General features: G+C 35.2%; 1 protein-coding gene across 7 annotated transcripts in view; it reads right to left on the bottom strand.

The window, feature by feature from the left end:
• The window catches only part of CFAP70 (cilia and flagella associated protein 70), a 71,948-nt gene extending 59,202 nt beyond the window's left edge, over positions 1 to 12,746 (bottom strand). The window contains exons 1-7 of one of the 7 annotated variants that reach the window (XM_064488063.1): positions 12,682 to 12,740; positions 12,532 to 12,582; positions 11,087 to 11,184; positions 9,936 to 10,122; positions 3,322 to 3,420; positions 3,083 to 3,162; positions 651 to 830 (exon numbers count right to left, since the gene is read on the bottom strand). In XM_064488063.1, the coding sequence (XP_064344133.1) occupies positions 651 to 830; positions 3,083 to 3,162; positions 3,322 to 3,420; positions 9,936 to 10,122; positions 11,087 to 11,146 (606 nt within the window). In that variant the 5' untranslated portion in view covers positions 11,147 to 11,184; positions 12,532 to 12,582; positions 12,682 to 12,740. Of the gene's footprint in view, positions 1 to 650; positions 831 to 3,082; positions 3,163 to 3,321; positions 3,421 to 9,935; positions 10,123 to 11,086 lie in introns of all 7 variants that reach the window. The other 6 variants (XM_064488058.1, XM_064488061.1, XM_064488060.1 and 3 more) reach the window with 6 other exon arrangements.
• Between the last annotated feature and the right edge of the window lie 1,095 nt (positions 12,747 to 13,841).

Below are 13,841 nucleotides of genomic sequence, written 5' to 3'. Positions count from 1 at the left end.
GAACACAGGAGATGCTACTTCATATATATTAGGATGGCTATTATCAAAAAACAGAAAATAACAGGTATGGTGAATATGTGGAGAAACTGGAACCCTTGTGCACTGGTGATAGAAATGTTAAATGGTGAAGAGGAATTGAGGCCTTCTATACTAAACATGTAAAATGGCAATAAAGCAGGTGGGAGTATTAACTAATTACATTCTTTTAGCAAGCAATTTGAAAATCTCTCTCAAGAGCCTCAAAAGACCCATATACAATCATTCTACAGAAACTTGGACTAAGAAAAATAACCTAGAATTAAAAGAAAGTTTTGTATAATAAAGTGCATTATACAATATTCACAAAATAAACACATAAAAGTAACCTGGGTAGAAATACTACATACAAAAATTGTCATTTTTAAAGTGTTTTACATATTTTCTACCATAAATATGTATTTATTGATATAAATGATATTAGTCTTATATATAATATATAAACTATAAATATAGACATCAATGTATAAAACAGAAGTAAACTTTATTTTTGCGAGCCTAAAATAAATCTCAGCCATTATCAGAGCTTGCTTTGAATGAAATTTTAGAAGGTGAGGGATAGATGGCCACATAAGGGTTTAAATCTATATAAATATCTGGCTGTAAGTCTTTACCTCTCCAGCTGATGGAACTTGCAGACCAACCATGTAGTTCTGCAGTGGCCCTGTTGGAATGAAAGATTCAGGCACAGAGTAGGCAGCCTCCAATGTGACCTTCAGAAGATTGCCTCCTGAGATCTGGGCTGGGGTCAATAAGGGCTCCGCAACAAATACTTTAACTTCGAGACTGCACTGCTGTAAAAGAATAAAATTATACAGCAATTTGAAAATGCCAGAGGCCTCCCTTTTTTTGCATTATCTCATTTGAATCTCATCACTGTTCAAGGTAAGAAGTTCAAGTTTAATGATTTCCATAGAGAGGATTCAAATAACTTTTTCTAGGTCATAAGTTAGAGACAGAGCCAAGAATAGAACTTTATCCCTAAGCAAGAGCCCTTCCCTTCTACTATACTGAGGTCAAGTATGTATACAAATACATACAGAAGAGGAATTGCAAAGTTCTATTCTGAAATGTTAATAGTAGTTGCACATGAGTGACTGAAATTGGGTGCTTTTTTTGCTAGTCTATATTTTGTGACTATTTTTGTGAAATTTAAATGCAGTGCTTAAAAGCTTTTAGGTTTTTATTAAATATTTGAAAATCATATTCTTTAATATATTTCTACTTTTCAAAGATGAGAAAGTATTTTGGGACAGCATGAGTAAGCTCAGGAATGAATTTTTAGAAGAGCTGCCAGGTATTTGACTTCAGTGATGTATCCAAGATAGCTAGTGTTTCATTAGAGAGGAGAAAAGAATTTGTTCATTTTCATTTTATTTTTCAGGAATCAACATTAATTGGAATAATTAATTTTATTGTTAAAGAATTAAGTATCCTACTAATGGGAAATTCCCAAGTTAAGTCTCCAATAGAAATTCTGGATTGGCAGATGTAATGCTTTTTAATAAAAAATATTTTTTGAAATATGTATGTATACAGTTATACAGAGTGAGAGACATGTATGTCTATATCTCTGACATTTTCACATAGAATACAATAAAAAGTAGGTTTAAAATATGCATTGATTGCTAATTATATGCCAAGCACTTCACTATATCACTGTGAATACAAAGATGAAGAATTTCATCACGGAATTCATGTTAAAATTTCAGAATTTATGATAAATGCTATAATAAGAACTGATACAAAGTACCCTAGTCAAGGAACATCAAGAAAGGAAGTGTGTAATTAATTATTCGAGTGGGGAAGAGTAAAATATGGTGACATTTGAACTGAGTTTTACAAGATGAATAGGAGTGTGCAATCTGGACAAGCAGAGGAAAAAAAGAGAAAACAAATCTGGACAAAAAGTAGAGCTCATGTAGAGGGGGACTGAAAACAGCATGGTACATTCGGTTTAAGTGTAAATAAGGAGTTCAGGATTTTAGAACATAGCACAAGGAAGGAAGTACTAAGAGATGAGACAATATGTGGCAGGCATCTATAATAAACGCTGTTGTATGTTTGTTAAGGAAATTGTACCTTAACATGCAAATCACTATGCAAAAACTTGGACAAATCCATGAACTACACAATACTAAGGAAGGGAAGAGATGAGATCACATTTACTTTTAAGTCACTCTGCAAGCAGTGGAAGGCTGAACAGGAGGGAGGAAAGGGCAGTTACAAGGCTACTTGTAATGTTCTAGATGAGAGATTATAAGGCAATAAAGTGTAGGAATAAAGGTAAGAAGAGAGAGTCCGAAGTCACTTAGGAGACAGAAAAGGCTAGATTTGGTGAAAGGCTGATTTGGGGATTGGTTGTAAATAGGGTCCAAGGGAGCAGTCATGGATGTAATGTAGATTGTACGTATGTCTTATGATTTTACAGATGAATGATGCCACTAATCAAAATAACTAAAATAAAAAGAAGATGCTAAGTTCAATTTTAAAATGTTGGGTTTTAGTGCCTATAAGGTATCATTACAGAGAAATAAGTGGTATCTACTGAGAATGGCAAAAGCAGGGCCCCAGGAAGCCACTGATTCCAAGAGGAACTGGGAAACAGCCCAGAACACAAACAGTAGCACAGCCTACCAGTTCATGCCTTCCCACCTCCAATAACCAGAAGCAGGTTACCATTCCAGAAAGTGTGTTAGGTGCATTCATGTACTGTTTAATTTAATCAATCAGGACATAGTTCAAGAGGCATTTCCACGGTAAAGCCTTCCCTACATCTACCCCTGGGCGAAGTAACAGGTATCTACTCTGTGCCCGTATGCCTCATCCACCATTTAATCACACTGGTTATAACATATGATGTGTAGATTATGGACTCCTAAGGTAGGGCCCTGCCTTATTTATCTTTGTTTCCCAGAAGCTAGCACTATGTGTGCCTGTGAAAAGAAGATGCCTAATGAACTGGACTCAACTGAATTGAACCTTAGTAGCAGACAGATTTGACTGAGTATCAGGGTGAAATGCTGAAATTTAAAACTCTGATTACCTTAACACCTGATCGAAGAGATTCTAAGGGGGAGCCCGGCACAGGGTGCAATGGGACCATCATTTCAAATGAACTCTCTCCTGCAGAAAGAAAGCCAAAGAAAGAGGGTTAGGCAGAGATAAATGTGCTCATCTTTTCATTGAATTCCTCAAATTAATTGAGGCTGATTTTTGCACTTCTCTAGAACTAAATATTATGAGCTCTGTTATTTCTACTTTAAAGCAAATCATCCATCTGACCTTCCAGTAAAGGAAGAAGGTCCACCACTGCTTGACCAAGAATTAAGGTTTTCTCCTCTTTCTGTTTCTTTTCCTTTGGTAGAACTTCAGTCATAGTTACTACAAAAATCAAAACAAAGAACATGAGAATGTGTCTATCACACACCAGATAACCAAGATGCAACAAACAAAGCATTGTCAAAGAAATTTAAGTAAAAGAAGCAAACTTGAAACCCGAGAAGGCACCATTATTAGTAACTTCCAGTGGAAATACTGGACCACCTTAGCGACTTATTAAATTTTTGCTTTTAAAAAGAAAACTTTTTGCTTTAAATTTTAAGAGTAAAATTACTTTTTAAAAGGGTTTTATAACATAATAATGTACACACATGTGTAAACTTACTGATACATATGATTATAACAAAGTTTCATGTAATATTCATCTGTACTAACTCAAAATCCTTCAGTAGTTCCTCTTCTATTTCATGTATAAGAAATTACTGGTCATGACTCCCTTAATTGATTTTAGTAATGACTAAAAATCACCATCTGCAGTTTGAAAAACACTGTTCTAGATCTTTCCATACTGCCTAGCATAGAGCTTAGCAGACCTTGGAATGACTTACAGAGCATGTAAGGTATGCACCAGGTTTTTCACTGTAGAATTGCTTCTTGTATGTACTTAACATTTATTATGAAAAATTCCAAATACATAAAAAAGTAGAAAGATTAGTATAATGAATATCCATATGACCAACTAGATTTAACAAGTTAGCATGTCATATTTGCTTCATGTTTGCAGAAATACTCCCAAGTAAATTACAGACATCATGACATTTTACCCCAAACACTAATGTATGTAAGTCCAAAATATGGCACTTTCCTAGTAAGTATGTGAAAACAGCATTATATAAAATTATTTAATACATCTAATACATTTAACATTTCAATGATCCCAAAATTTATTTTGTAGCTGGTTTGTTCAAAAGACCACAAGATGTAGTTGGTTGTCACGTTTCTTACGTTCTTTTCATTTAGAACAGTCCCTCCTCCCATATACTTTTTTTTAATATGACACTGATTTGTTGAAGACATCAGACCAGTTATTATAGAGAATGTCTCATCCTCCGATTTGTCTTTTTTCTTACGATGTTTAATTTGTTTTTCAGTCCTTGTTTCCCATAAACATAGCTTCATCTTCAGTATTTTTGGCAAAGGTAATACAATTTGATAACATACTTACATTGTCAAACTCTGTGATCTTTGTAACCATGAAAATGGAATCTCAGCATAATTATATTTCTCTTAGTAAAGTGAGGTTGAACATCTTTCCATACATTTGATAATAAGTTATATTTCCTGTTCTGAGAAATTTTCATCTCTTTCATGCATTTTGCACATTTGTCCATTAGTTTCTTGTTTTTCTTATTGATATGTAGGAACTCTTTAAAGGGAAATTTGCCTTTTGTATAGAAAAAAAATTGCAAACTGTATTCCAGTTCGTGACTTTTTTTTTTTACAGTTACTTATGTAAAAAATATTTTTTTTCCTTCTGTAGCTTCTGCATTTGTGAAATAGAAAAACTTCACCACTCTATGTTTTACTTGCTTTACTTCCATGACTTCTTATTGTACATACTTACATGGTTTAATTTTGTACATATATTTTATCCACCTAGAATTTATCTGGGTGTGATTTTGGATATCAGTTATATTTTTTCCAGATAGCTACCTACACCCTACATGTTTCACCTACTGATGTGAAATGTCATCTTAATCAGATGCTAACTTACTAGAAGTATTGATGACTGTATCTGGACCTGCTAATCTGTCCTAATAAACTGTTTAAGTCTGTGCATGCACAAGCACCACACTGTTTTACTGTGATATTTTACTATTATCTATCGTCATATAGGACAAATGGTCCCTTGTTAACTTTCTTTTCAGAAATTCCTGATTATTCTTACTTTAAAAACCTTTTTTCTGTAAAAGCTCTATAATTTTAAAAAATAATGTTGGCAGATTTATAGAAATCACATTAAACTTACAAACTTAGGGGAAATGATATCTTTGTAATGTTGAGTATTCCTGACTAAGAACATGGTATGCCTTTCCTTTTGTTCGACCTCATGTCTCTCAACAGCATTTTCTTTGAATGCTTGAATCAGGATGCAAATAAGGTCCACACATGTTGTGATTAGTTGGTGTTTCTTAAGTTTCTTTTAATGGGCTCCCTCCCATTTCTTTAGATTTTTCCTATTTTAATTTCTTGATACTGTCCATTTTATCAAAATTTTCAAAAGCAATGGCAGAATATTTTTTATGTCTTTTTTATTGTGTTAAACAGAAATTATACGAAGTTTATCATCCTATCTATTTTTAAGTATCAGTCCAGTGGTATTAAGTACATTCATTTTTTTGTGCAACCATCACAACTATCTCCATAACTCTTTTTACTTTCTAAAACTGAAACTTTATACCCATTAAGCAGTAACTCCCCAGTCTCTCCTCACCCTGAAAATCACCGGGATACTTTCTATCCCTATGCATTTGACTACTCTGGGAACTTCATATAAGTGGAATTATATAATATTTGCCTTTTTGTGTTTGGCTTACTTTTCACTTAGCATAATGTCCTCAAAGTTCATCCTCCCCTTACATAGCTGAATAATATCCTATTGGATATGTGTATACCACATTTTGCTTATCCGTTCATTTGTCAATGGACATGTGTCTACATTTGACCTTTTGTGAATAACATTGTTATGAATATGAGTGTAAAAATATCTCTTTGAAACCCTGATTCCAATTCTTTTGTATATATTCCCAGAAGTAGAATTGCTGGATCATATCATAATTCTATTCTTAAATTTTTGAAAAACCACCAGTTCTCACAGCAACTAGACCATTTCACATTCTCAACAAAAGTACACAAGTGTTCCAATGGGTCTATATATTTGACAACATGTTGTTTTCTGTTTTTTGATAGAAGCCATCCTAATGGGTATGAGATTGTATCTCATTGTAGTTTTGGTTTGTATTTCCCTAATGGTTAGTCATGTTGAGCATTTTTACATGTGTTTATTGACCATTTGTAGATCTTCTTCAGAGAAATGTCTTTTCAAATGTCTTTACCCATTTTTGAATCAGATAGGTTTTTTCTTCTTTTTTGGTTTTGAGTTTAAGGAGCTCTCTATACATTCTGGATATTAATCCCTCATCAGATATATGATTTGTAAATATTTTTCCCATTCTGTGGGTTGCCCTTTTACTCTGTGGATATTGTCTTTTTTCTAACTGAAGTATAGCTGTTTACACTGTTGTGTTAATTTCTGGTGTATAGCATAGTGATTCAGATATATATATAGATATATATAGATACATATCTATATATATCTATATATGCCTTTTCATATTCTTTTTCATTATAAGCTATTACAAGATATTGAATCTAGTTCCCTGTGCTCTATAGTAAGACCTTGTTGTTCATCTATTTTATATATAGTAATTAGTATCTGCAAATCCCAAACCCCCAATTTATCCCTCCACCCGCCCCTTTCCTCCTTGGTAACCCATAAGTTTGTTTTCTATGTTGGTGACTCTGTCTCTGTTTTGTAAATAAGTTCATTTGTGTCCCTTTTTTAGATTTCATATGTATGTAATATCATGATATTTTTTTTTCTCTTTCTGGCTTACTTCACTTAGTATGACAATCGCCAGTTCCATCTATGTTGCTGTAAATGGCATTATTTTATTCTTTTTTATGGTTGAGTAGTATTCCATTGTATGCATCTATACATAACTTAAGAAACCAGAAAACTGGAAAAAGGAGAACAAACTAAACCCAAAGCTCACAGAAGGAAGGAAATAATAAAGGTTACAGCAGAAATAAAAACAATACAGAATAGAAAGATAACAGAGAAAATCAATGAAACCAAAAGTCAGTTATTTGAAAAGGTCATCAATATTGACAAATGCTTAGCTAAGAGGACTAAGAAAAAAAAGAGCTGACTCAAATTACTAAAATTAGAAATTAAAGTGGGGATCTCACTACCAATTCTACAAAAATTAAAAGCATTATAATAGAGTACTATGAATAATTGTCCACTAATGGATTAGATAACTTAGTTAAAAAGGACAAATTCCTAGAAACACAAAAACTACAAGACTAAATCACAAAGAAAGAAAATATCAATAGTCTTATAACTAATAAGGAGATTGAGTCAGTAATAAAAAATCTCCCAACAAAGAAAAATCTTGGACCTGATGGCTTCACTGGTGAATTATACCAAACACATAAAGAAGAATTAATACCAATCAAAATTTTCCCAAAAATTGGAGAGGAGGGAATATGTCCTAACACATTCTATGAGTTTAGCATTATCCTGACACCAAGCCAGACAAGAACACTACAGGAAAAGAGAACTACAAACCAATATCTCTTTATGAACATTGAAACACAAGTCCTCAACAAAATACTAGCAAACCATATTGAGCAGCAGGTATTATACCATGACCAAATGGGATTTATTCTTGGAATCCATGGATGATTCAACATACGACTCTATTGATATAAAGCGCCGATTCAACAGAATGAAAAAAATCCACATGATTGTCTCACTTGATGCAAAAAGTGAGATGATCCCTTTCATTAAAAAAAAAAACCCTCAACAAACTAAGAATAGAAGAAAACTAACTCAACATGGTAAAAGCCATAAATGAAAACCCCACAGTGATCATTATACTCAGTGGTGAAAGACTGAAAGCATTTCAAGGCAAGGATTCCCACTTTCACCACTTCTTTTCAATATAATATTAAAAGTTCTGGCCAGAAAATTAGGCAACAAAAATAAATTAGCCTTTTTCATTCAGCATAGTTCCTGGAGATCATCGAGGCCACTGTGTGCACCAGTAGTGTGCTCATTTGTATTGCTGAGTAGCATTTTGTGGTATGGATGTACCACAGTTTATTGAATCCACAGAAGGACATCTGGGTTGTTTCCAGTTTTTTGACTATAAAACTCCTATAAGCAAACATGTACTGTTTGAAGAAAATATACATTATTTAATGATTGGCATAAATCTATGATTACTAATTCTTAGGGGAGATTTTTTCCTTAGCCTAGACAATGCCTAGATAGATATGATGGTGAGTGGATTTTGTTCTAGTCCAGTCTTTTTGAGAGTCTTGGCTTATGATGAGGTGGGCAGTCTCAGTCTCAACTCTGCATCTACAGCAGCCCAAGGTCTCTGTCCCTGTAAGAGCATTAAAACCCAAGCCTCTAGGTTTTAGAGTACTGCCCTCTCCCCCAACACCAGCACACATCAATGGCAGCTGTCCAAGAGTTCCAGGTTTCAGTTCCTGCTTTGTTTCTGGAACAAAGGAACTGCCTTTTCTTTCTCATGAGTTCAGTGACACACTTAAAATAATGGTCCAGTTTTGCCTTTCCCATCCAACATGCTAGGGAAGGAGGCAATTGGGACACTCCTCTTATTTGGGGTGACACAGAATCATAGAGCAAAGAAGAAAGAAGTAGTAGGGAGTGGTCAAAGAATGCAAAGATGGTGCCTCTGTGGCTGACTGATTCCCAGCGAGGCCAGAGCTAAAAATCAATTTCTTGAGCAGTATTTCCCAGGAAATCACTTGAGACTTTTGTTCAAAGGTACAGATTCCTAAGCTCCTCCTCTGGCAATTTTGGACTTGGTAGTCTGAGGTGAGATCACCAAGATTGAAGACTATTTTCTCCCAGAGCCTCAGGTGACTCTTACGGAAAAAGTTTCAGAAAGCACTGCTCTAGAATCCTGTATAGATTGCCAGGTCCACCTCTCTGGGTGTGGGATCTTGCAATCTGTGGTTTTTGGCAGATACTCCAGGAGATGTGCCACTAAAAAAATAACAACAACAACAAAAATAGAGTATAGTTTACAACAACAACAACAAAAAAAGGTTTAGACCAGCATACAGATATAGGAATAAAATATTTCAAAGATAATATTGTGTAGTTAGAAACTGTGAAAGTGTGGATACTGAAACCATCCATCTATTTATCCATTCATTCATTCAATGACCACTTTTGAGCCTTTTTATGTCGCAGATATTTCCAGGTGCTAGAAATTCTGAAATAAATAAGATACAACCCTGATTTCAAAAACTGCCTCTTCTAGCAAGGAAGGCAAATTAATAATACCTATACAGTCTGGTGAATATGTAGAAGTACAGATAGGGTTGCCAGGTAAAATATAAGATGCCCAATTAAACTTCAATTTCAGATAACAAATAATAATTTTTAGTATAAATATGTCCCAAATTTCACTTTTTGGGGGTTCTTGTTTGTTTGTTTCTTAATCTGGCAACTCTAAATACATAGGAATAGAAAGGAAAAGCGTCCCAATCAGCTTAGGAGACAAAGGCTGCAAAGTTCAGGCATATGTCAAAAGGTCTTTGATACAAACGGATTAAAATTAGTAGGGCACGGGGACAGCTGCCAGAAGCCGGTAGGACTCCAAGTATACTGCATTATTCCTAGATTAAAAAGGTAAAGTGTGTTCATCTGTCCCAACAACAGCTACTGCATACCTCAGAATATCCTATAACATATTCATATAATTAACATTTTTAGAATCACAAAGACTTACAGAACACAGGTTTATGGGCGAGGTCTTCTAAAGTGATTCCTCCTTCAGGATTGAACTCAAAACTGCTAGTGAAGTTGTATTTTGCAGTTCCTTCTGGAGAAATAGTAATTTTTGCAGAGTCTCCCAGAACTACCTGATTGAATTCTGCACGAATAAAGGTAACTGGAGTATCTCCTTTAAAACCCTTCTGTTGACAGAAACATACTTTACAATTAGGCATGTTATATAATTATACATAATTTACAGTTCAAATACAGAATTTTCCTATATATCTGGCAATCCATTTTGACTTGAACTAAAAAACATTTTCCATGTTGTCCTAACAAGCTATATCACAAATGTAGTAGAAGTAGAAGTCATTATACAAATCTAGTTGTAGCTAAATGCAATATTCTATTTAAATGCTATCAAGTTGGAAGTTTTGAAAAATAACATTTATTGTATTTATATAATTATAAAAGCATGCTGTGGAACATTTGAAAAAGTGAGGAAAGCACATAGGAAAATAAATTACTTGCAATCTCACTTTAATATGGAAGCACTATTAACATTTTAGAATATATTTTCTAGCGTTTTACTGTAAATGCACACACATTTATATATATATTTTTATATACAGCCTTTAAAACAAAGTAGAAATTAGTTATTACATCCTGTTTTGGAATAAGCTTTTGATTTCATAGCATTGAATGAATATTTTACTATTTCATTTTTCTTGTAAATTTTCAGTTATATTATATTGTAGCTTTATTATTTAAATTCAGCAAGTGAAATTAATCACAAGAGAAACTCTGGAGGAATTCAGATCCTCTTCTGGAGAAAGGAACTGCTGCTAGGAAAATGAAAACCAGTTGTTTCACCCCTGTTAAATTTAGTATTCAAATTGCCAGGTATTTTACACACACAGTAAGAGGATTTGCTGATTATAGACTAATAATAAGGAATACTGAGAAGGAAGTGTCATTGCTATAAAACCAGCAGGTTTGGTGGTACAGAATGATGTTAAACTCCATTCCTCCTGCTAATGTTCCTTATACATCCTCACCAAGCCACACTTAGATGACTGACAGGGAGACTTGAGCCCAGAGGCAAAAGTATTTTCAAAAAATGAATAAACTAAGGACTTCCTAGATTCTCAAAAATAACTTTACCAAGTCATATCCATCTGTCACAGTGATCTGCACGGGTCTGCCTGTTGACACTTGTTCCATACCGACTCTCAGGCAGTCTCTCTGGTCTTCTTTGATCTCTGTGAACATAATGAGTGAACCTGTCCTCTCATATAACATAGCTGCACAAGTACTCACATTACATCATAACCAATACCAGGGGAGAAATGTTCTAGTCCAGTATTGTTTTGTGCCCTTTCCAACCTTTGTTGCCAGGTAGGCAGAGCTAGTTACAAGGGTGATTTCACTGGTTAGTGCTAATAAGATCCTTATATATGTAACTAAACCATTAAGCACAAATTATAGCAAGACAGAGGATAGGAATGCCATACCCCCAACTCACATCCCCCACATTCTTCACAATGTTTTTTGGTAGCTACTTTTTTTTTTTTTTTGATGTGCAAATCTCCCCTCAAGTGTTACTTATCTCTCGGTTTTAGAAAAATATATTTTAAAAACAGGAAAGCAGCAGCCACACAGAATAGTTAGTCCACTGGAAAAATTCCTAACATATGTCTTATTTAGTCAAAGATATTTTCAAATTATTTTACAACACTAAGGATACAATTTCAAAAATAAACTGTATAGCTGTTAAGGGGGGAAAAAAAGTCATGTTTTCTAACAATTCAAAGTGGAACTTAATGCTTCAAACATTTACTCAGGATTTACCCCGCTAAGTGTATCTGACTGATGGAACAAAAAAGGAGGTATCTTGCCGTTCCCAGGGTTTATAAGTATTCTGCCTCTCCCCAGCGACTCCCTCACTTTCCGTTACCTAAAGTCTCAGATCACTTGTTCAACACTATGTCTCCAGGTTCATTTAGGGCCTAAGTGACCCTAACAACTTTCTTATCAATTTTACATTTGAAATGACCTTCTGCATCACTCTACTTCTTTCCTTTTCAGTAGTAGTACATGAATTAGGTCTTCACTAGGCTGATAAATGCCTAACATCTCTGAGCCTTAGTTTCACTTTCTATAAAATGGATAATATAACTTACGCCTATTTCACATTTGTTGAAAATATTCACTAAAACAGTAAAACTGCTTAACCTATGAAGCACCGCACAAATGGTGTTATTAATATGCACTACTTTTCCTGAATGCTGAACTATTCCCTTAAAAACAAGTAATCTGTCACATTTTTGCAGCCCCTGAGTGCCTAGCACCATGCCTTGTCCCTAAGTGGCGTTAGAGGCGTATTTGTTGAACAATTAGTGCAAGGAATCTGGCTAGTTACAAGTGATGGTTAGGGCAGTCAGTCACAAGAAACTGCAGGTTAGATGAAGGAGACAACGTGACTGGGGGTGGTCTGGGGACAGGTGCGCAGTCTGCGCTTACTTCGGGGGATCTCGGCGCAAAGTGGGAGGCCTGGGCTTGGCGGGGTCGTCCCAGCCTAGGGGGGTCGGGGCCGTGGAGGTCTGTACCGGAGTACGGCGGTGGAGGGATGCGGTCCGTGCGTTTCAGTCTGGCCGAAGCTGAGGGAGAAGAGACTGAGGTAACGGGGTGTGGGCGCCGAGGGCGGGAGTGGTGAGACGTGGAAGGGACTGTTTTCTAAGGAGTGATAGCTGTCTTACCTGAGACAGCCGCAGACGCGTCTCCTGCAACTATAGGAACCGATTCCCTCTCGCGAGAACTTCGTTTTCGGAATTACCGCAAGTTTATCTCAAGACTCGCGATAACATTGCCCGCGAGGGAACCAAGAAAGGGGCGCGAGGTGAGCTTCTGCGCGTGCGCTCTGGAAACTGTGAGCCTGAGCCGCAGCGTCGGTGCGTACTTGGGATTTCTGGTGTTTCTGCAGATGTCCCTTTACCTTGGCGAAAGTTTTGGCTAAGTACGTTTTCTACTTTTTGATTTTGCTTTCTCGACCCCTTTCTTTCAGTATCCCTCCATAAACAGGAGGAGAGAAACCAAAAGGAAACGTATTTAAAGATAAAATAAAGGCCTATATTAAACGGTTTTGAAAATGGGCATTTAAATCTTTATCCGTAAAAAATGCAGATAAGACAGTATTTTTAAAGGGAGACTGGCTCTCTCATATTGTTGATGAAAATGCAAAACCGTACTGCTACTAGTGCTAATAATGCTAAAACCGTAGTGCTAATATTTATACAATAAACAGACTTGAAGTGATGAAAAAATTTAATACATTTGAAATTCTACATTAGAGTTGGAATGGCAAAATACAGTAGCAAAAACCTGGAAACAACTCAACCGAAGAGTGTATGAATATGCTGATATATATTCACAAAATAGCGTATTACAAAGCAGTCAAAATGAATGAACTATGGAGGCAAAAAAAGGTATAAAATCTCTAAAAAATTCAAACTCCTTAGTCTGGGTTTCAGAGACCTCCATTAAATGGCGCACTATTTCAACAACTCCTTTCTCATTACTCTGAAAGACTTGTTCCTAATTAGCCAATCTGTTTCTATTCCCCATTTATTTCTCACAATATCCAATAATATAATCAAATGTATTGCTTATACTCAAATTGATCTACAGAGTCAAAGCAATCACTATCAACATGGCTTTTTTTTTTTTTTTTTTGCATTCATATAGAAATGCATGGGACCCAAAATAGCCAACACATTCTTGAGAAAGACTATAGTTGAAGGATTCAAATTTCCCAATTTCTAACTTATTATAAAGCTATAGTTACCAAGTAATCAAAGCATAAGGATAGACATACAGATTAATAGAATAGAGAATTCAGATATAGAATTTGTTTCACTGT

This window comes from Camelus dromedarius, chromosome 8 (genome assembly GCF_036321535.1).
Source record: "Camelus dromedarius isolate mCamDro1 chromosome 8, mCamDro1.pat, whole genome shotgun sequence".
NCBI lineage: Eukaryota > Metazoa > Chordata > Mammalia > Artiodactyla > Camelidae > Camelus > Camelus dromedarius.
The sequence above is the reverse complement of the archived record's forward strand: the minus strand, read 5'-3'. Positions and strand labels throughout refer to the sequence as shown.